General features: G+C 44.2%; 1 protein-coding gene across 5 annotated transcripts in view; it reads right to left on the bottom strand.

The window, feature by feature from the left end:
• The window catches only part of LOC110505195 (mediator of RNA polymerase II transcription subunit 12), a 99,846-nt gene extending 77,719 nt beyond the window's left edge, over window positions 1–22,127 (bottom strand). For all 5 annotated transcript variants that reach the window (XM_036970411.1, XM_036970410.1, XM_021584246.2 and 2 more), the window contains exons 1-22: window positions 21,735–22,127; window positions 20,134–20,238; window positions 19,831–20,022; window positions 19,400–19,559; window positions 18,966–19,141; window positions 17,841–17,951; window positions 16,809–17,081; window positions 13,832–13,978; window positions 13,201–13,300; window positions 12,802–12,938; window positions 12,122–12,253; window positions 11,604–11,730; window positions 10,757–10,980; window positions 10,412–10,471; window positions 10,101–10,235; window positions 5,640–5,784; window positions 4,745–4,863; window positions 4,334–4,477; window positions 4,000–4,163; window positions 3,401–3,532; window positions 2,773–3,000; window positions 2,453–2,597 (exon numbers count right to left, since the gene is read on the bottom strand). In XM_036970411.1, the coding sequence (XP_036826306.1) occupies window positions 2,453–2,597; window positions 2,773–3,000; window positions 3,401–3,532; window positions 4,000–4,163; window positions 4,334–4,477; window positions 4,745–4,863; window positions 5,640–5,784; window positions 10,101–10,235; window positions 10,412–10,471; window positions 10,757–10,980; window positions 11,604–11,730; window positions 12,122–12,253; window positions 12,802–12,938; window positions 13,201–13,300; window positions 13,832–13,978; window positions 16,809–17,081; window positions 17,841–17,951; window positions 18,966–19,141; window positions 19,400–19,559; window positions 19,831–20,022; window positions 20,134–20,238; window positions 21,735–21,836 (3,258 nt within the window). In that variant the 5' untranslated portion in view covers window positions 21,837–22,127. The remainder of the gene's footprint in view (window positions 1–2,452; window positions 2,598–2,772; window positions 3,001–3,400; window positions 3,533–3,999; window positions 4,164–4,333; window positions 4,478–4,744; window positions 4,864–5,639; window positions 5,785–10,100; window positions 10,236–10,411; window positions 10,472–10,756; window positions 10,981–11,603; window positions 11,731–12,121; window positions 12,254–12,801; window positions 12,939–13,200; window positions 13,301–13,831; window positions 13,979–16,808; window positions 17,082–17,840; window positions 17,952–18,965; window positions 19,142–19,399; window positions 19,560–19,830; window positions 20,023–20,133; window positions 20,239–21,734) is intronic.
• Window positions 22,128–23,064: the final 937 nt, after the last annotated feature.

The raw sequence follows: 23,064 nt of genomic DNA on the forward strand, positions 1-23,064 counted from the left end.
AACTGATTGGACATGATTTGGAAAGGCACACACCTGTCTATATAAGGTCACACAGTTGACAGTGCATGCCAATGCAAAAACCAAGCCATGCGGTCGAAGGAGTTGCCTGTAGAGCTCCGAGACAGGATTGTGTTGAAGCACAGATCTGGGGAAGGGTACCAAAACATTTCTACAGAATTCAGTAGCCTCCCATCATTCTTAAATGGAAGAAGTTTGGAACCACAAAGATTCTTCCTAGAGCTGGCCATTCAGCCACACTGAGCAATTATGTGAGAAAGGCTTTGGTCACTCTGACAGGGCTTCAGAGTTCCTCTGTGGAGATAGGAGAACCTTCCAGATGGACAACCATCTCTGCAGCACTACACCAAGCAGGCCTTTATAGTAGACTCAGACCATGAGAAACAAGATTCTCTGGTGTGATGAAACCAAGATTGAACTCTTTGCCCTGAATGCCAAGAGTCACATCTGGAGGAAACGTGGCACTATGCATGGTGGTGGCTTCGGGACAAGTCTCTGAATGTCCTTGAGTGGCCCAGCCAGAGTCTGGACTTGAACCCGATCGAACATCTATGGAGAGTCCTGAAAATTGCTGTGAAGCGATGCTCCCATCCAACCTGACAGAGCATGAGAGGATCTGCAGAGAAAAATGGTAGAAACTCCCTAAATACAGCTGTGCCAAGCTTGTAGCGTCATACACAAGAAGGCTCATGGCTGTAATCGCTGCCAAAGGCCCTTAAAAAAAAAGTATTGTGTAAAGGATCTGAATTCTTATGTAAATGTGATCTTTTTAAAAATCTTTTTAAAAACTTTTTTTTAAACATTTCAAAATAACTTTTTTTGTTTTGTCATTATGGGGTATTGTGTGTAGATTGATGAGGGGAAAAAACAATTTAATCCACTTTTAGGATAAGGCCGTAACATACAATTTGGAAAAAGTCAAGGGGTCTGAATACTTTTAGAATGAACAGTATGGTCATAGGGTAGCCCACAGTTATGGGCCAATTTGCACATTTGTTCCTCAAAGTAAACGGGGAATTGCATGAAACTTCTTTTTATTTTTGTTTCAAACCATTTTTAAAATGTTGATCCCAATGTCACACATTGGCCCCAATATTTATAGATTTACCCACTTACGGTCTCTCAAAGACCAACTTAATTCATTCAAACGTGTTAACCAACGTAAGGCTGTTGTTCCAAACGGCATCCCTAGCCGTGTCCTCAGAGCATGTGCATACCAGCTGGCTGTTGTGTGTTCGGACATTTTTAATCTCTCTAGCTCAGGCCGCTTCAAATGTCCAATATCATCCCCATTCCCAAGAAAGGGAAAGGAACTGAAAGACTACCGACCCAACACGCATTTCATCATCATGAAGTGCTTTGAGAGTCAACGATCACCCCCCCCCCCCCCCTCCGACAGTCGACCCTCTCCAATTCCCCTACTGCCCTGACCGATCCACGGCTGACCCAATCGCCATTGCACTGCATACTGCCCTCACCCACCTGGACAAAAGGAATGCATGTGAGGATGCTGTTCATTGACTACAGCTCGGCCTTCAATACCATCGTGCCCGCTAAGCTCACCACAAAGCTCATGGCCCTGAACTCCTAATGCAACTGGGTCCGGACATCCTGACGGGCCACCCCCAGGTGGTGAAGGTAAGCAACATTACCTCCGACACTGATTCTCCACAAGGGGGCATCCTCAATCCCCTCGTGTACTCCCTGAATACCTGACTGCGTGGCCTCAAAAGTTGTAGGCCTAATTGCCAACAACAATAAGACGGCCTACTTGGAGGAGGTAAACACTCTGATGCCGCGGTACCAGGTAAACAACCTCTCCCGTAACGTCAGAAAAACAAATGAGCTGATTGTGGACTTCAGGAGGAACCAGGCTGGGCACGCCCCCATCCTCATAAACTGGGCCGCCGTGGAGACGGTAAAACTGGCAAGATCCTCGACATACACATCTCAATGCTGAAGAAATTCAGCCCGTCTCCAAGGGCCTTCACAGTGTTCAACAGGAACAACATCGAGAGCATACTGTCGGGCTGAATCACAGTCTGGTATGGCAACTCCACCGCCGTGGATCGCAAGGCATTATAGAGGGTGGTACGCTCAACCGAATACATTATTGGATGCACACTGCCTGCCCTCCAGGACACCTACAACGCCAGGTGTCACAGGAAGGCCAATAAAATCATCAGGGCACCCAGCCACCCAAGCCATGGTCTGTTCTTCTCGTTTCCATCACTCAGACCGTTGCAGTATAGGAACATCATGGCAAAATCTGTAAGTCTGGCCAATAGATTCTACCCCCAGATCATCAGGCTGCTGAATAGCCACCACTAGTCAGCTATCTGCTTCCATGTCACCCCCACCCACTCCCCCAGTCTGCAGGGCTATTGCGCAGTGTGCGCGTGTAGGTGTGCCGAGTGCGTGTGAACACACTCACATCCACGTTGCACAGCAGGTCATTGAAGCCACAGTTGCCATTGTTGGAGGAGCAGCAGAGGGCCTTGAGGACGCCCAGCCACTCAGCACTCAGAGAGCGACAGTACGCAGTCATCTCCGCACACAGGATCCCAATGTCATTCACTCTGTATAAATAGACACACAGAGATGGGTATTAAACTCATAACACCTTACTATATAATTCATATAATATACGCATAACTGGTTAGTTGACAGTCAAGACTCCTGAATTGTTTTAATGCATCTGGACATATCCGCAATCAATTATTGATAACGGTTTTATAGAAAAACAGTGCTTGCCTCTCGGGGTCCCGGTGGTCCACGCACACATCCATGAGGACATTGCAGACAAAACTGTAGCGATTGGCGGGGCTGTCGTTGAGGATCTTACCCACCATGCTGTGGTTGAAGTTGTGGGCCGACGGGTTGGCGATGGCCTCCATCATGAACACAGGGTCCCACAGCATATTGGAGTCTGACGGGTCGATGTTACAGTAGATGGAGTTCTTTACCTTGGAGCAGAACTCACTGGACCAGGGAGGGAGAGACATATATTTAGAGAGCCTGGACATTGATGTTTCTGCATTATGATTCATTTACATGGCACTACAACATTCTATGGCAGCAATGTTAGCTCCCAATTAACATTACATGGGGGATATTAAACAATGCAATGTAACTGAATGTCTAAAAAATGTAACAAATATTCAAAATTCTACAAGTTGCCCCAACTCTCTAAATACATGGCTCTGAGGGAGAGGAAGGAAACGGATTGTTTTTAGAATCATTAGACGGCTACCATGTGGGGGCAAATATTTTGGTTTCAACACAATGTTTACTTGACTTGGCCCACTAAAACAATGTAATGGAAATGGTAGAATACAATAAAACTGCATTGAACAGTTGATGGTCCATGTTCATGTTTAACCTGAAGATCTCTCCAAACTTGCTCTTGAGGTGACTGCAGGAGGTATAGAGGTCATACAGGTAGGCCAGGATGCAGCGCTCAGCTGAGGAGCAGTCTGCAGGGTTCACCCCTGACTTCACCACGATGCGCAACCTGGTTAATGAAAATAATTCAACACGTTAATGCAAAACTACAAAGGACAGAACGCTTCCTGTACTAAATGAGATATGGAAGACAGGTTGAATTGAGTTTGCAGGATACAAGGTGACCATTGCAATAGTCCCAAAAGTGCAAACTCCAAAGTATTTGAGGGGTGCATTTGACTCCAAAGTATTTGCTTTAGCTATACTTTTTGATGACCTAGGTCTGAATAAAACAGAGACGGGTTTATTGTCAGTGAATAGCCTAGGTACCTGACTGTTTCTGCATTCAATAACGCTATGTCACTGCCTTGCCCATACAATGGCTAAAGTCGATTCAGACTGGCGACCAGGCTATATAATAGAGCTGAATGCCTAGGGGTTGGATAGCGCCCCAGGCTATTGATGTGAATGACTAAGGGTTGGATGGCATTAGCACCCAGGCTATAAAAGGTGAATAGTTAAGCTTGTGTGACTTACCCGTCAAAGACCTGCGCCGTCTGCTCGGGGTTGAGGATGAGGCAGGAGTGGTACCTCCGCAGCACGGCCACGATGCACAGACACAAGCCCGTGGTGTAGCTGCCCACCAGGCTGGACGACTTGAGCAGCAGCTCTGCCTCCACCAGGCTCAGCTCGTTCAGCAGCTAGAGACACAAATACACACACACAGGCACGGGAGAGGGGAAGTAAGAGAAGGTTAATTATACAAATATTAAAACCATTCAGGGAATAAAATAGAAAATATAACTATCACTACGAAAAGTGTAATTAAATGCTACGATTAAATGCATTGACATTAGAGATAAAGCTGTACCTGAATGGCAAAGTCGATGAGGCCACTAATGTTAAGGGAGTACTCCATGAGGTCAAATATGAACTGGATGTGCTGGACCAGGGGCAGGTGATAGGACATCCCTAAGGCAAAGCTGGTGATCTGTTCAAGAACATTCCTGGACACCTAGTCATAGAGAAGAGAAGGGAAACAGGCCTACTGTAAATACTTAACTGTGAATATCCATAACATTGCAAACTTCAGTATCAAAATAAAAGTAATTGAAAATATCAGTTTGTAGTGAAAGATGTGGTTTTATAGGAATCATTTAATTTAATTGCATATCATCAGTATCTATTTTTACTGAATAACTTCAGAGGATTCCACTAGCAAGTTTTGAAGCACCATTAAAAAAAGGTGAGACTGGACTGCTATGGGAGGAGCGTCGCTCACCTGAGAGGTGACCTGGTGCTGGTCAAAGTGGGAGAGGTGCTGAAATTTGGAGAAGATGTCCTCTGCTGTGGGGAAGGCCTCGGGCTTACTCCTCTTCCTCTTCTGTCCTTCATCTCCTCCTGAGAGAGAAAAGAAAATCGACTATTATATATAGGGCCATTCTCAAAGGTTAGAGCTCATCTGATGACATGTTTATGCCCTAAATGGCACCCCATGCACTTTTAAAATTCACATTATAAAATAGATTGTGCTCAAATAACACAATTCAAATATTAAAAGGAAAATAGAAGTTTATTAAACTATTAAAAGGAAAAGAGAAGAAATTACTTAAGTAAGCTAAAGCACTTCAGCCTGAGTAATTTTCACTTTTCAAATAACCCTTGTTAAGGTCACATGATCTGAGAAATAAGATGGGTGTCAGCAACTGACAGCTATTAGCATAGAAATCGGACAGGATGAAAATTAAAATTGAATTAAGGTTGCGAGCTCTATGTAGGAATAGTGCGCTATTTGTGAGGTAGCCCGAGAGCTGAGTCAGCATAAAAAAAAGGGACAGCATCCATAAAAAAAAACGATGTTAAAAAGATAACGGCTCGCTGCAATCTGCACAAACATTATATGCAGTGTGATATACAAGGAGCACATCTGCTAAGAGCTCCATAAATCTATGGTTGAACATCACGACTGGTGCGCAGTCATGTCAGAGTCTCGAGTTTCCAGAACGAGCATAGTCTTTCTTATCCCTCTATGTGAAACATGCTAAAAGCAACTGCAGAGAGAAATACATCAAATATACCATTTTGCACGAGGGAAAACAGAAGCCCCATAGATAAGATAATACAAGCAGTTACCATCATCAATCGTAAAGCATGTAAACCACCAGTAAGGGTCTTACCGGTCTCTGCTGTGCTTTTGCGGTTGAGCACCTTCAAGATGTCTTTGGTGATTTTCTTGATGGTGTGCCTTGCTTCGTCTCGCTGCTTTCCCACGCCGTAGAGCACCACCAGGCGCTGGTTGCACTCGTGACTGGCACTCTCCTCCTGGGAACAACAAGTCAGTCAATGTATGCACTACGCGTTGAGTAGTGTAAGTAGTTTATGTAGCCTGAGATCTGAAGACTTATGTTGGCCCTTAACGCTAATGCCTAGACCAGGGAAGGGCAACTTTGCAGGGGCTGGGGTTACAAAAAATCTGAACTCATCATGAGTGGCCATACTGGCCCATGGGTCTGAGTACCCACAACCATACCCACCCAGAGCTAGCCCAAGCCCCCCCCCCATATTGACAGTGTAAAAGAAAGTTTGAGTACATTTTCTGCAATTCTACACATTTTAACATGGGGCATAGAGAAAATGTTAAAGTTATAAAGCAAGTTTGCTGCAATTCATTATGCCATGGGGCAGATGAGATTTAGCACATTTTGTCATGGGACGGATAATTTTTTCTTCTTCAGTTTTACAGCAAATTTCCTGCAATTCTAGATATTTTGCCATTAGGTTGAGAGAAATGTTTATAGTTTTTAATATGATATCAAAGTGTGACTAAAAAAATCTAATTGGGGCCCCCCGGTCAGATTACTACAAGTTAAAAAGGTAGCTGGTCGCTAGACTAACTCGCCAATAAAAAATATTTTTTATCTGCAGTTGCCCAACCCTAGCCTAGACTTTAGCTCAGAATGCTAACTGTGTCAAGGAGTGAGTCAACACATGCATATTGGAGGTAGTTCACAGGTAGTTCACAGATGCACCCGCTTGTTCAAATCAAAACGTTATTTGCCGAATACAATGCTTACTTATATGCCATTAACCAACAATGTAGTTCAAGGAATAGATTATCGAAAAAAATCTACTAAATAAAAAAGTAAAACATTTTATAAAAAGTAACAATAACGAGGCTATATGCAGGGGGTACCGGTACCGAGTCAATGTGCGGGGGCACAGGTTAGTCAAGGTAATTTTTACATTTAGGTAGGGGTAAAGTGACTATGCATGGATAATAAACATTAAGTAGAAGCAGTGTAAAAAGAGAACAGTCTGACTTGGGTGACTAGAATTGTTGGTCCTTCCTCTGACAACGCCTAGTATATAGGTCCTGGATGTCAGGAAGCTTGGCCCCAGTAATGTACTGGGCCATACGCTCCACCCTCTAGTAGCGCCTTATGGTCGGAGGCCAAGCAGTTGCTATACCAGGTCGTGATGCACTCGATGGTACAGCGGTATAACTTGGAGGATCTGGGGACCCACGCCAAATCTTTTCAGTCTCCTTAAGGGGGAAAAGGCGTTGTCGTGCCCTCTTCACGACTGTCTTGGTGTGTTTGGACCATGATAGTTTTTTGGGGACATGGACACAAAAGGAACTTGAAACTCTCGACCTACTCCACTACAGCCCCTTTGATGGGGGCATGTTGGGCCCTCTTTTTCCTGTAGTCCTACGATCAGATCTTTTGGGTTGCTCACGTTGAGGGAGAGGTTGTTGTCTCATCGCTGTCAGTGATCAGACCTACCACTGTTGTGTCGTCAGCCAACTTAATGATGGTGTTGGAACGGTGTTTGGCCATGGAGTCGTGAGTGAACAGGGAGTACAAGAGGGGACTAAGCACACACTCCTGACTTGCCACCGTGTTGAGGATCAGCATGGCAGGTGTGTTGTTGCTTACCCTTACCACCTGGTAGTCCAGGATCCAGTTGCAGAGGGAGGTATTTAGTCCCAGGGTCCTTAGCTTAGTGATGAGCTTGGAGGGCACTATGGTGTTGAGCGCTGAGCTGTGGTCAATGAACAGCATTCTCACACAGGTGTACCTTTTGTCCAGGTGGAAAAGGGCAGTGTGAAACGCGATTGAGATTGTGGCATTTGTGGATTTGTTGAGGCGATACGCAAATAGGAGTCGGACTAGGGTTTCCGGGATGATGGTGTTAATGTGAACCATGACCAGCCCTTCGAAGCACTTCATGGCTACCGACGTGAGTGCTACGGGGCAGTAGTCATTTAGGCAGGCTACCTTTGCTTTTTGGGGCCTAGGGACTATGGTGGTCTGCATGAAACATGTAGGTACTACAGACTTGGTCGGGGAGAGGTTGAAAATGTCAGTGAAGACACTTGCCAGTTGGTCCACGCATGATCTGAGTACAAGTCCTTGTAATCCATCTGGCCCCACGGCCTTGTGAATGTTGACCTGTTTAAAGAAGTCTTACTCACATCAGATGGCACCGGAGAAGGCAGACATTTTGCGCGCCCCCAGTCGATTGTGGTTTTTCGTTTGTAACTTATTTTTTTACTTGCAGTTGAAGTCGGAAGTTTACATACACCTTAGGAATCGTGAAAAACGTATTTGACTAACATTTAATCCCAGTAAAAATTAGTCACTTAGGATCACCACTTTATTTTAAGAATGTGAAATGTCAGAATAATAGGATAATTATTTATTTCAGCTTTTATTTATTTATTTCATCACATTCCCATTGGGTCAGAAGTTTACATGCACTCAATTTGTATTTGGTAGCATTGCATTAAATTGTTTAACTTGGGTCAAACGTTTTGGGTCGCCTTCCACAAGCTTCCCACAATAAGTTTGGTGAATTTTGGCTGGTGTAACCGAGTCAGGTTTGTAGGCCTCCTTGCTCACACACGCTTATTTAGTTCTGCCCACAACTTTTCTATAGGTTTGACGTCAGGGCTTTATGATGGCCACTCCAATACCTTGACTTTGTTGTCCTTAAGCCATTTTGCCACAACTTTGGAAGTATGCTTGGGGTCATTGTCCATTTGGAAGACCCATTTGCGACCAAGCTTTAACTTCCTGACAGATGTCTTAAGATGTTGCTTCAATATATCCACATACATTTCCCGCCTCATGATGCTATCTATTATGTGATGTGCACCAGTCCCTCCTGCAGCAAAGCGCTGCCACGCCCGTGCTTCACGGTTGGGATGGTGTTCTTTGGCTTGCAAGCCTCCCCCTTTTTCTTCCAAACATAACGATGGTCATTATGGCCAAACAATCTTCACAAGGTCCATTGCTGTTGTTCTGGGATTGATTTGCACTTTTCGCACCAAAGTGCGTTAATTTCTAGGAGACAGAACGCGTCTCCTTCCTGAACGGTATGACGGCTGCGTGGTCCCTTGCGTACTATTGTTTGTACAGATGAACGTGGTACCTTCAGGCATTTGGAAACTGCTCCCAAGGATGAAGCAGACTTGTGGAGGTCTACAATTTTTTTTCTGAGGTCTTGCCTGATTTCTTTTGATTTTCCCATGATGTTAAGCAAAGAGGCACTGAGTTTGAAGGTAGGCCTTGAAATACATCCACAGGTACACCTCCAATTGACTCAAATTATGTCAATTGCCTATCAGAAGCTTCTAAAGCCATGACATAATTTTCTGGAATTTCCAAGCTGTTTAAAGGCACCATCAACTTATTGTATGTACACTTCTGACCCACTGGAATTGTGATACAGTGAATTATAAGTGAAATAATCTGTCTGTAAACAATTGTTGGAAAAATTACTTGTATCATACAAAGTAGATGTCCTAACCGACTTGCCAAATCTATAGTTTGTTAACAAGAAATTTGTGGAGAGGTTGAAAACCAGTTTTAAAGGATTCCAACCTAAGTGTATGTAAACTTCCGACTTCAACTGTATTTTGTACATAATGTTGCCGCTACCATCTCTTATGACCGAAAATAACTATGACATCAGGACTACGATTACTCACATCAGCTACGGAGAGCATGATCAGTAGTCCAGAACAGCTGGTGCTCTCATGCATGCTTCAGTGTTTCTTGCCCCGAAGCGAGCATAAAAGGCATTTAGCTCATCTGGTAGGCTCGCGTCACTGGGCAGCTCGCGGCTGGGTTTCCCTTTGTAGTCCGTAATAGTTTGCAAGTCCAGCCACATCCGACGAGCGTTAGAGCCGCTGAAGTAGGATTCAATCTTTGACACTTTGCCTGTTCGATGGTTCGTCTGAGGGCAAAGCGTAATTTCTTTTAAGTATCCTGATTAGTGTCCCTCTCCTTGAAAGCGGCAGGTCGTTATGTGTTATCTGAGATCTGCAGACTTGTGTTAGCACCCTTAGCGAATGCCTAGTCTTTAGCTCAAAGGGATAACTGTGTCAAATAGTGAGTACATTTGTGCATAGGATATGTAGTGGAGGTTGTGTGAAAAGCATTACCAGAAAATCTGTAAACGTTTGTTACCAATGTAGCGAAAGTAGTTCACAAAGCTTTACTGGGTGATGAGTAAACTTCACTCCCAGAGCCTAGGCTTTTGCCCAGAGGGCTAACATGTCTAGAGTTGCACTGCTAACCCAGAATTAAAATCCATCTGAGCTAGCAAAAACCTCTCTCCGGACTGCTTACCTGGGGGATGGGGAAGTGGGTGGCATACTGGATGTGGCGGGGCTGCTCGTACACCAATGGAAAGGCAGGATCCTGGGCAGTCTTCTCGGGGGAGGGGCTGCCCTTTGACTCACAGTGCATTGGGAGAGAAAACATCTACAAAAAAAGAGACAGCTAAAATGAATAGGGCTGTACACAGGATGGAAAGGTTATCCAGAGGTCAATGGGAAAGTAGGATGAAGTACAGTTAAGAATACTATATAGTTGTGCCAGGGAGAATATTCACTAGTGCACATTACAGTGGCTGCCAATTTCTGAGACATGATGCTTACCTCATCGAAATTAGTACTCGAGTTGTGATCAATCTCCATTGACTCTGAGAGATCAGTGTCCTGCGAAAAGAAAAAAAGACTATATTTATTCCCCAAATTAATTCAAAAGCAATTAGTTATTACTGATGGGGCGGCAGGTAGGGCCAGTAACCGTAAGGACGCTGGTTCGAATCCCCAAGACGACTATGTGAAAAATCTGTCAATGTGCCCATGAGCAAGAGACTTAACCCTAATTTCTCCTGTAAATTGCTCTGGATAACAGCATCTGCTAAACGACTCAAATGTAAATGTAGGGTGATTCATCATGCACAATAAAATAACAGCAGCCGCCTCCACATAACATGCCTCATTCTTGACACTGCTGCCAGCCTCCTTGCTCTCTGATTCGTCTGAGGGCTCATCGCTAGGGGAACGGGGGCGAGGCAGGTGGGAGTCAGAGGCAAGGTCGCCGCGGGAGATGAGCGTGCACATGTAGATGTTGTGGGAGAAGACATCGTGGCGGATGAGCTCGCAGAAGAGCAGCACCTGGTTGGAGAACTCCACCCGCTCGCTCTCGTTGCTCGGCTCAGCTAAGGAGGAGAGACAGAGGGAGATAGTTTGTTACTATACACTCCAGCATTAGCAGCAGTAACAAAGGTTTATAATATGATATGACATTTAGCAAACATTTTTATCCAAAGCAAGTAACAGTAGTGCACGCATACATTTTTGTACGGGTGGGCCAAGCAAGAATCATCAAGCGCCATGCTCTACCAACTAAGCCGCACAGGACCCTTATTAAGTTTAGCAAACCCAATACCCATTCCCCACTATCGTGCCGACTCGAACAATACTGTGCTGTTGCGGATGTTTTCTTTTCACATTGTCCTTTTCAGCAATAGGGTGGATGTGTAACTAGACCAGCGCAGTACAGCATAGCTCAAGTCGCAGAGACATAGTAGTGCATAACAACGGGAGACGGTAAATCCAAAAGGGTGCTGGAATAAGGAACAATATTAAGAGATGCAGAGAGCCAAGCTGGCTCCTAAACGGCACCCTATATTGCATTTATAGTGCACTACTTTTGACCAGGGCCCTGGTGAAAAGTAGTACATTATAGAGAATAGGGTGCCATTAGGGACAGAGCTGCAGACAACCAAAATAAGGGAATATAATTAAATAGTAGTATGAATGAAGTGAAGGGCAGACTCACTGAGCACGGGGGCCTGAGTGTCCAGGAACTGTAGGAGCACGTCCTGAAACACAGGCAGGGTGGCCGCCGAGAGAGAGCCCGATGACACCGAGCCTTTCTCATCCACCACCTCTGACTCACCGCACCTCTGTGAACTCTCAATCATACGCATAGTGTGAGAACCACTGCAATTGAACAAATATACCTTACAGGGGTAGTACAATTTCATTAAACGATTTAGACAACATTGCAAAGAAAATGTTTGCCTTCTGGAAATACAAAAACCTATACCTCATCTTATGACAGAATGTAAAATCTTGTTATTTAAAGGGGTGTGGCCATCTTCATCCTTTATGTAATCTCAAGGTTAAAATCTCTTTTGCATGAGAGACATGTTTTCAAGAGGCAACAAAGGAGAATCCTCAGGAACAGCTGTGGCTGAGTGACTCATGGGCCCGTGTCATTATGGAGCAGTCACGGTGCTGTGTGCTTTTTGTGTGTGTGGGCTTTTTGTGTGTGTGTGTGCGCCTCTCCTTCACCTCGGCTTCGATCTCCGCCTGTCTCTTCTCCAGTAGCTTGGCCACCACCATGGCCCTGTGGCGGCCAGACCTCTTGCAGCACACCGCCCACTCACACAGCAAGGTCACCACTGCGTCGTCATCAGGGGACATCTACACATAGAGAAACATGTCAGGGCAAAGACCATACAGCACGGAAACCTGTGTCTGGAGAATTCTACGTAGTGTTTCTAGAATGTAATAAAATAGAAAAGAGTCGAATAGAACACAGCTAATTGTCCACAGAAGAAGAAATTATGTGTTATTGGGCAGGTAGCTTAGTGGTTAGAGCGTTGGGTCAGTAACTGAAAGGCTGCTAGATCAAATCCCTGAGCTGACAAGGTAAACATCTGTCGTTCTGCCCCTGAACAAGACAGTTAACCCACTGTTCCTAGGCCGTCATTGTAAATCAGAATTTGTTCTTAACTGACTTGCCAAGTTAAATAAAGGTTCAATAAAATAAAAAATATACTGTAATGACTAGTCCAAATGGAATCTGAGGAAGCAGATTTTATTTTCGCCGCAGTGTTTGTTGGGCTCTTACTCAAACTTTACATTTTGGCTTTTCATCTGCAAGTGCAAATCATTAAAGTCTTCAGACTTGACATATGCAGGAGTGCTCATCTTAGAGACCACTACAATATTGATTGGGAAAAAATTACCTCGTGACCGTCTTTGTTCTGGCCCGAGCCAAAGATGCGGTTGTAAAGGGAATCCAGGGAATTGCTGAAGTCTGACTTCTCAAAGCTGTGGTTGTCTAGAACCTCCAAGGTGTGTAGGACCCTCCCAATGGTGAAGCCTGGTGAAAGCAGAAAAATAATTGTGAGGTAAAATACTAAATGTTGCTCATTTCCATTTCCCTTACGCACCTAGGGCTGGATAACCCAAACACAGGTCAAGCCTAGTGCTGGACAAAAAGCATGCTCAATGGAGAATCTCCATTGAAATAGATTTTTAGTCCAAGACTAGTCTCAATCTTTGTCAGGGAAAACAGCCCATAGAGTAATTGTCTGGATGTATTATGTCATTTTATAGGTGCCTCTTAACAGCGGTTTCTTTACCAGCAGTTGTCTCCTGACATTTATCAAAGGACCAGCGGAACTCCACAGCCTGCCCTCGGTCCTTGACCTGCTCCTCTATTTCTCGCACCTTTGCACGGACCTGATGTAAAAGCATAGATAAGACTGAGATAAGCAGATATGGATGTAAATATCTCATGGCTCAAAGTGGAGGAGAGATTGACTTCATCACTACTTGTCTTTGTAAGTGTTGACATGCTAAATGCACCGAGGTGTCTGTTTAAAATACTAGCACACAGCTCTGACATCCATGCATACCCCACAAGACATGCCACCATAGGTCTCTTCACAATCCCCAAGTCAAGAACATGTCATGTAATATATTAAATTGTATAGAACTGCCTTAATGTTGCTGGACCCTACCTTGGCAGCAGCTAATGGAAATCCTTAATACAAATAGGACAGCTGAGAGGACAAATACAAATCTCAATCTAGTAGGCAAGAGGCATGCAATGATGTTAACCTTTCAATCAATCAACAAATGCATTAGTCTCAAAGTGCTGCGCAGCAAACAGCAGGATCCTAATCCAAACCTAATGCCAAAGGTACAGTGGCATGGAATATCTCCCTAGGTGGGAAGAAACCTTGACAAGAACCAGACTCTGGGCCTTACCTGCTGTGTAAAGGTGCCGTTGCCCCCCGGCATGGGCAGGTTGGAGGGGGAGATGGGCAATAGGTCCAGTGGGGAACCAGTCTTGTTCCGGCTATCTGTCAGAGAGTAGTGCCACACCAGGGCACTGGGACAGCACAGCATAATACTCTGACGAAACCAAGACGAGGAGAATAAGAATTTAGGGATGTGACTGACAATAGGGCGGCATATAACCTAGCTGTTAGAGCATTGGGCCAGTAACCGAAAGGTCACCAGTTTGAATACCCGACAATGTAAAAAAAAAAATCTGTTGATGTGTCCTTGAACAAGGCAGGTAACCCTAATTTCTTGGGGATCTAAGCATTGAAGGTCGACAAGAACACAGTGGAACATGATAGTTTGTTGGTGATGTGGACACAAAAGGAACTTGAAACTCTCGGCCTGCTCCACTACAGCCCCTTCGATGTGAATGGGGTCATGTTGGGCACTCTTTTTCCTGTAGTCCCACGATCAGATCTTTTGGCACCACACTGCCAGGTCTGAGCAGACCTACCACTGTTATGTCGTCAGCCAACTTAATGATGGTGTTGGAGTCGTACTTGGCCACGAAGTGTGGGTGAACAGGGAATACAATAGGAGACTAAGCACACACCCCTGACTGGCCACCGTGTTGAGGATCAGTGTGGCAGATGTGTTGTTGCCTACTCTTACCACCTGGGAGTGGCCCGTCAGGAAGTCCAGGTTCCAGTTGCAGAGGGAAGTGTTTAATCCCAGGGTCCTTAGCTTAGTGATGAGCTTGGAGGGCACTATGGTGTTGAACATTGAGCTGTAGTCAATGAACAGCATTCTCACATAGGTGTTCCTTTTGTCCAGGTGGAAAAGGGCAGTGTGGAATGCGATTGAGATTGCATCATCTGTGGATGTGTTGGGGCGGTATGCAAACTGGAGTGGGTTTAGGGTTTCCGGGATGACGGTGTTAATGTGAACCATGACCAGCCTGTCAAAGCACTTCATGGCTACCGACGTGAGTAGTAGTAATTTAGGCAGGTTACCTTTGTTTTCTTGGGCACAGGGACAATGGTGGTCTGCTTTTAACATGAAGACACTTGCCAGTTAGTCTGAGCATGCTTTGAGTACACTTACTGGTAATTCGTCTGGCCCGTGGCTTTGTGAATGTTGGCCTGTTTAACCTTTCTTGGGTTAAACCTCCGGATGAAAAGCGTGCCCAAAGTAAACTGCCTGTTACTCAGGCCCAGAAGCTAGGATATGCATATCATGTGGATTTGGATAGAAAACTCTAAAGTTTCTAAAACTGTTAAAATAATGTCTGCGAGTATAACCAGGCAAAACACCAAGGACAAACCATCCAGGGGGGGAATGAGGTCATAGGATTTTAGGATTTTAGAACCTGGCTGCAGTTCCTATGGCTTCCATTAGATATCAACAGTCTTTAGAAATTGTTCAATGTTTTTCTTTTGAGAAATGAAGAAGTAGTGCTATTCATTGTAAGTGTCACTCCAGGTGGACTCTACTGTTTTGATGCGCATTTATTAGATACTTTGTAGGCATGTCTGAATCAAATGCGCCAAATAAATTGGACATTTTTGGGACATAAAGACGGATATTATCGAACAAAAGGACCATTTGTGATGTTTCTGTGACATTTTGGAGTGCCAACAGAAGCAGATCTTCAAAAGTAAGGCATGAATTATATCGCTATTTGTGACTTTTGTGGTGCACCTGCATGGTTGAAATATGATTGTGTGTTTATATGCGGGGCGCTGTCCTCAGATAATAGCATGTTTTGCTTTCGCCGTAAAGCCTTTTTGAAATATGACACCACGGCTGTATTAACAAGAAGTTAAGCTTTATTTTGATGTAAACATTTTTTAAAGAATGTTAAATGTTATTTTTGAATTTCACGCTATTTCACCGGATGTTGGCCGGGTGGGACGCTACCGTCCCACCTGCCCATAAGAAGTTAAAGGTCTTGCTCGCATTGGCTACCGAGAGCGTGATCACACAGTCGTCCGGAAGAGCTGGTGCTCTAATGCATGCTTCAGTGTGGCTTGCCTAGAAAGCGGCAACTCTTGGCTGCCCGGCCAAACTGAGCAATTAGGGGAGAAGGGCCTTGGTCAGGGAGGTGACCAAGAACCCGACGGTCACTCTGACAGAGCTCTAAAGTTCCTCTGTGGAGATGGGAGAACCCTCCAGAAGGACAACCATCTCTACAGCACTCTACCATTCAGGCCTTTATGATAGTGGTGCCAGATAGGCCTTTATGATAGTGGTGGCAGACAGAAGCCACTCCTCAGTAAAAGGCACATGACAGCCCGCTTGGAGTTTGCCAAAATACACCTAAAGGACTCTCTGACCATGAGAAACAAGATTCTCTGGTCTGATGAAACCAAGATTGAACTCTTTGGCCTGAATGCCAGTCTGGAATAAACTTGGCATATCCCTACGGTGAAGTATGGTGGTGGCAGCATCATGCTGTGTCAGTGTTTTTCAGCGGCAGGGGAATGAAAGACGAGTCAGGATCGAGGAAAAGATTAATGGAACAAAGTACAGAAAGATCATTGATGAAAACCTGCTCCAGAGAGCTCAGGACCTCAAACTGGGGCTAAGATTCACCTTCAACAGGACAACAGCCATAAGCACACAGCCAAGACAGCACAGGAGTAGCTTCGGGACAAATCTCTAAATGAACTTTAGTGGCCTAGCCAGAACCCGATTTAATCAATTATAAAAAAAAGGCTGTAACCTAACAAAAAGTGGAAAAAGTAAAGGGGTCTGAATACTTTCCGATGGCACTGTAAATATAACATGGAAAATCAGAAACAATCACAACACTGAACATGTTACCAAAGCTAGTTCACCAACTTAGTCATGTACCATACTAGCCTGATGGCTTAGCAATAATATTAATAGTACTGCAGTAGCAGTAATAAGCAATCCATTCAGTTCAGTGGGAAGGCTATTGAGCGTGTTTGTGTACCTGTAGCATGCAGCTGAGCCCAAACACCAAGGGCCTGTGTTGAGGGCAGATGTAGAAGTCTGTAAAGGAGGTCTGGGGCTGATTGCCCCCTGCGGGCTGGGAGGTGGGCATGGGGGGCAGGGCGTTCCCTGGCTGTGCCAGGATGCTGTGGGCCGGGTGTCCCCCGGCGCCGGGCCCCAGGCTCCCGTCACTTAGCAGCAGGTTGAGGCGGCGCGTGCAGAAATAGGCCAGCCTCCGGGACAGGTAGGCCGACTGCACAAATTCCCCTAAGTACTGAAGGAGGGGACATGACTCACAAGGTCAGTACACACTCTTCAGAGCTGATATGTGATCACAACAATGGAATACGGGGAAAAAAATAGAGGAGAGGGTAGCTAAGTCAGCTTCAATGACTAACCTGTAAAAGTTAACCTGTAACGCAGTGCAGGTAAATACATTTACTTCCAAGTGGATTAAACTGCACCACCAGGGGAATATTACTGAAATATTGTTTGTTACTTAGGTTATTGTTAGAAGACTGCTAATGAACTTGGTGCTTGGCGTCACCCTGAGTGTCATATTAACAATGTACCATTTCTGCACAAAAGTTAGTTTGAAAAAGTAGCTTATAATGCCCCCAAATGTATAATTAGAAGATGCCAGAAACCCTGGACATTTCCTGATTCTTGAAGATAAATTACATCTCGAGTGTCTCCTTAAGTTACTCTTTCCACGTGAAATGTGTGGTTTGTAACATGGAGAATGAAATCCATCACTGCAGTAGGAGAAAGATAGTCTAGGAGAAAGGTCGCTAGTTTGAATCCCTGCACTGACAAGGTAAAACATCTGTCGACGTGCTCAAGCAAGGCACTTAACACTAATTGATAATAGCAGACCCTGGCCGTGACCTCAAGTCTCCATAGGTGTCTCAGGGGGAGCTGGGATATGCAAAAAACACATTTCCAATACACACTTGTGTGAAATAGGAAAAACATAAGCAACCACCAAATTATTAAGATGATGGGTGCTGTATTGATGGTATATAGGCATTACCTGTAGCAGGAGGGGCAGTAGCAGCTTCAGAAGCTCGTCCTCTCCAGGTCGGACCTTCTCGGAGCATTCCAACACCCACGTGAGGAACTCGTGTCTGTCTAGCATGCCATCCTGGACGCAAGCAAACAACCGTTTGTTATTGCTTGGTCTTCTACAACAAAGTATTTAGCGTAAGTTAATCCTATGAAATTGCTCCATTTCACTATTAATTCAGGGAGGTTTTAAAATGCCTCGCAAAGAAGGGCACCTATTTGTAGAAAAAGCAGACATTGAATATCCCTTTGAGCATGGTGAAGTTATTAACTATGCTTTGGGTGGTGTATCAATACACCCAGTCACTACAAAGATACAGGTGTCCTTAACTCAGTTGCCGGAGAGGAAGGAAACTGCTCAGGGATGTCACGATGAGGGCAATGGTGATTTTAAAACAGTTACAGAGTTTAATAGCTGTGAAGGGAGAAAACTGAGGATGGATGAACATTGTAGTTACACCACAGTACTAACCTGTACAGAATAAAAAATATTCCAAAACATGTTTCCTGTTTGCAATAAGGCACTAAAGTAATACTGCAAAAAATGTGGCAAAGAAAGGTACTGTATGTCCTAAATACAAAGCATGTTTGGAGAAAATCCAACATCACCAAGTACCAATCTTCATATTTTCAAGCATGGTGGTGTCTGTCTGTATCATGTTCTGGATATGCTCGTATCCAAAGTGAACCGTTTTTGCTTGTTTGTGATGCTATGTTTGCATCTGGCCTTAATCATAAATCATAAAATCCATACATTGTCTTATCGCTTACCTCATGGTTAGTTTAGTTTAACAAATAAATGACTGGCCCTCTAACAATAAGCTAACTTGCTAGAAGTTTCATGACATTTTCCCCTTCAACGAACCACATACAGTGACATAGTGAAATAGGACTATACTATCACAACAGCCATTGCAGACAACTGTGTAAAGCTAACATCAAAGTAACAATTCTAACAAGTAACAACTCAATTTCAAACTGTTCAGTGAAAAAAATTGCAGTTTGCTTATCACAAACTCATCAGACATAGGTCCCTGGTTGAGGCAGGCAGACAAACAGACAAAGAAACAGACAAACCAAAGGACCATCCAACCTGGAACATGAACATGGCCAGCTTCTCATTGTACTCCCACTGCTTCATGGCCGTGTCCACCTCGGCCGAGGTGGCCGGGAGAGGAGAGCCACAGCCCTGGCTGGGAGACTGGCGGTAGAACTCGGCCACCTTCTGCAACTGTTCCCACAGGTACTTTGTGATGATCTGAGTCCATTCTGCAGTGCAGACAGAAAGAACAGTTCAATTCCTCACATGACATATGCTCCTGTTAATGCAGCATGACTGAGCAAAATTCTAGAGATAAAGCAGCCTATCTTTTCTAAATGGCAGTGAACACACCCAGGACATTGGAATGTTACATTATTGAGGAGCTTTGGCCACAGGGGGGTAGCTGGAAAATGCTCAATCATAAAAAACTGATGTTCCTAGGAGGATGGATAGGCTATATATTATTTTAAGGAGTGTTTGCTTACCTATGCAGGGGTCAATGACGTGCCGCTTCTTGACTTTTGTTTCTGTAATGGCGGCGTGATACGCACAGGTCATCTTGATCATCCATGCGGAGCGCATCACAGGTACTGTGTACTTGGCCAAGTAGCCAAAAACCTCCTCCTTTTTACTAAAGATCGGCACCTAGCACACCAACACAATTTAACAAAACAGGTTTGATGAAGGATGTTGCTTCAGAATATTTTTTAGAATTTTGAGTTTGTGAGGGTGCTGTTATAATTTGAAGTGAGCAATTTTAAGAGTGCTGAAGAACAGTGAGCCTGATTCGAACCCATACTGACATGTGCTCCAGAGGCCGGTAGACCACCCCAGGCCAGAACACAACATATTTCTTTCACAATGTAGTGCTCTGCTGAATGTGCACCGCAGGGATGTTTTTGGTACAAAGTCCTACCTTCTTTGCCAGCTGGGTGAGTGGTTTAGTTCCGGCCAAATCTGTAAACCAGTTGTTGATAGAGCTCTGTGACCTGGCAGTAACGAGCCAGAAATTGTCCTTCTGGTTAACCTGCGGCTTCCGTTTGCCTGTGTCTGGAAATGTGTTGTAGCGCAGCTTCTCTGCAATGATGCTGCTGAAATTTGAACTAATCTGTTGGGGTAATAGGGAAGTATGCAATGAACAAGAGATCCTACTATACATACAACATGAATCATGATTCACTACGTGATACAAAGAGAAACATTACGAGTAGAAGATCACCTTTGAGGGATTGAAGTTGACATTTTTAGCACTTCCATGTTCATCCCCTGACACTGCCGGTTGATTATTAAATCCTTGCTTCACATTCAACGCAGTCAATTCATCCTGGAACAGAAATTTACATTAGATCTCGTGAAATTCAGTCCATGCAGTTGATGAAGTCACACAATGAACACCTGAACACAAAACAAATGGCGAATAGCTCATTGGGGGATTGAGTAGCTAGATAATAAAATTGAGTTTACAGTTTTACATTTTACTCATTTAGCAGAGGCTCTTATCCAGAGCGACTTACAGTTAGTGCATTCATCTTTAAGAGAACTCGGTGAGACAACCACATCACAGTCGTAGTAAGTACATTTATCAGCATTTATCAACAAAGACGTGGCGACATCCAGAATGTCTGAAACCCTCCCCCTATTTTATATATGACATCTGTGTTATCCCCCCCCCCCCCCCCCCCCCCCCCCACACCACACCACACCACACCACACCACACACAAAAACGTTTCTGGGATTGGAGGACTTCTCGGCGAATGAGTTACACAATAGGCTGTGACGAGCTGTACTGCCCTATCAGGCCCCATAGCTTGAGTGCAGAGAAATGGACATTTGAAGAATGGACGAAGTGGGAGTTTGTTTTGCTTTGTTTTGTTGACTGTTTTAGTTGTGAGGAGTGAGTTAGATTACCAATCAAGTATGGTTTTCTTTTTTTACTTTGAATCCAGTAGTGGGCGGCAATACAACTTTTGGGTTGTAGTCCACCCTAAAACCTCACCGAGCTAGCTAAAACTATATGGCTAACGTTATCTATCTATGGTATTGGTAGCTAAACTAGTAGTTCACGTTTGCTAAACTGTATAGTTAGCTAGACAAACATTGTAGATTATAATAGCTAGACACACACATACTAACATTAGCACAACATGCAAGGCTTCTCCCCAAAGAATGTAAGAGGCGATGCGCCACCTTCTGGCAAATTTTTGGCAGTTACAGGTGTTCAAAAACACAAAAATCTCTTGAGTCCTCTGGCTGAACTCAGCAGCACCACCTTGTTAAATCCTGGGGAGAACCCTCAATGGTAACGTTGACCGTTTGCCAATTTGTGAAAATGAAGGCATTTAGCTAGCTAACATAGCTGCTAAATATGCTAGCTAAGTAGCTACCTCAAGCTTCTCCAAAATGAATCCGAGTTGTGTACCTAGCTAACTAACGTTACATTAAATGCAAGCAAGTTTACCTAATCTGCAACCATGCAAGTAACGTTAATGGTTAGTGCACTAATTTGATAACTTGAAATATGGCCAAATTATCTCTCGTAAAGTTTACATTTTGGTTACGTTAGAAAAGGTTGGCTAGCTAACTACGAGCTAGAATGCTACTGTTATCAAGCTAACATTACCTGGTTGATGTTTAGCAAACTGAAAAGCCAAGTAACGTTAGCTGTTCATTGTTATTGCTAGAGAGACTGGCTTGGGCCTGTGATAGCCGTCTGGGACTAGCTAGCAACCGTAGTTAGTTAGCTAATGGGACTCCTTTCCAAATAACGGTGTCAATTTGTCTTTGCAACGTTGGTTTGAGAAACGATTTAAGTTTCTGACCTCTTTTTGCTTTGGGTCTTGAGGATAAACGTCCGGAGGTCCGAGTCGTGGCCGCTTCAGTGGCCGGTGTTCGTAACTCAGGATCCCAAAAGCAGCCATCATTCAGCGGCATCACAGCCAAGGCTTTTCTCTTTCCGTTGGGCTCACTAGTTCCCACAGCCACAAAGTCATAATTATGGCTAAATCCCTCCTATTTCTTTTCACATAGTCCGATTTTTAAACGTAACCACACTGTTAACCTCACCTTAAATTAAGGCCAAGAAACGATTCCCCCCCCCCCCGTTATTTTTTACGATATAGTCAATTTTGACTTTGTGGCTGTAGTAACTAGAGACAACCCTTTTTCGGTCTGAGTCTTGGAAGCCGGAAGGACGCTGCGAAAAGAGAACTCAAAATACGGTCGTCACTAGTTACCAAAGCCACAAAGTCATACACCCCGCCTATTTCTAACATGTATCTTCTTAAAATCTGTTTTTAAACCTAACCCCAACCTTGCTAATTTTATACCTAATCCTAACCATAGATTAAGACAAAAAAGCACATTTCGTTTTTTATTAATTTTTACGATATAGACCCTTTATTTTTTACTTTGTACCTGTGGTAATTACATGTCATTTGTAATGTGCCGACTATACATTCATTCACATTCTACAAAATAGCTAATAATATTCTTTCTTTACACCCATTTTTATTCATGCTATAGGTTTGTTTATGAACCGGGTAGTTTAGATCCTGGATGTTGATAGGCTGAAACAACCTGCATAATGCATAGTTTGTGTGGAATTTACTCTGTTTTATATTGCAACAAAGTATAAATGTCCACATGACAGATCATGAAATCATTAGCAGTTTAGCAGCGAACCTGGTGAAACCTAATTGTGATTGTTGGCATTAATTATTATTATTAGTAGTATTCCTCTTCCTCCTCATAAGGCCAAATTAAAATGCAAATTCCCATGAAATGGTGAGGCCTTGGAAGGTGCAATTAAAGACAGGAAAAAACTGCTTCTCCAATAGAAATACTCGATAAACACTTGTAGGCCATGTCATGGCAATGTAGCACCAGCTGCATACCACCCCGCAACCCACTGCTGGCTTGCCTCTGAAGCTAAGCAGGGTTGGTCCTGGTCAGTCCCTCAATGGGAGACCAGACACTGCTGGAAGTGGTGTTGGGGAGCCAGTAGGGGACATTTCCCATCGGTCTAAGGAGATCCCCAAGGCAGTGAAGAGGACATTGCCCTGCATAGGGTGCTGTCTTTCAGAAGGGAGGTTAAACAGGTGTCCTGACTCTGGTCATTAAAAATCCCATGGCTCATATTTTAAGAGTATA

This window comes from Oncorhynchus mykiss, chromosome 31 (assembly GCF_013265735.2).
Source record: "Oncorhynchus mykiss isolate Arlee chromosome 31, USDA_OmykA_1.1, whole genome shotgun sequence".
Classification (NCBI taxonomy): Eukaryota; Metazoa; Chordata; class Actinopteri; order Salmoniformes; family Salmonidae; genus Oncorhynchus; species Oncorhynchus mykiss.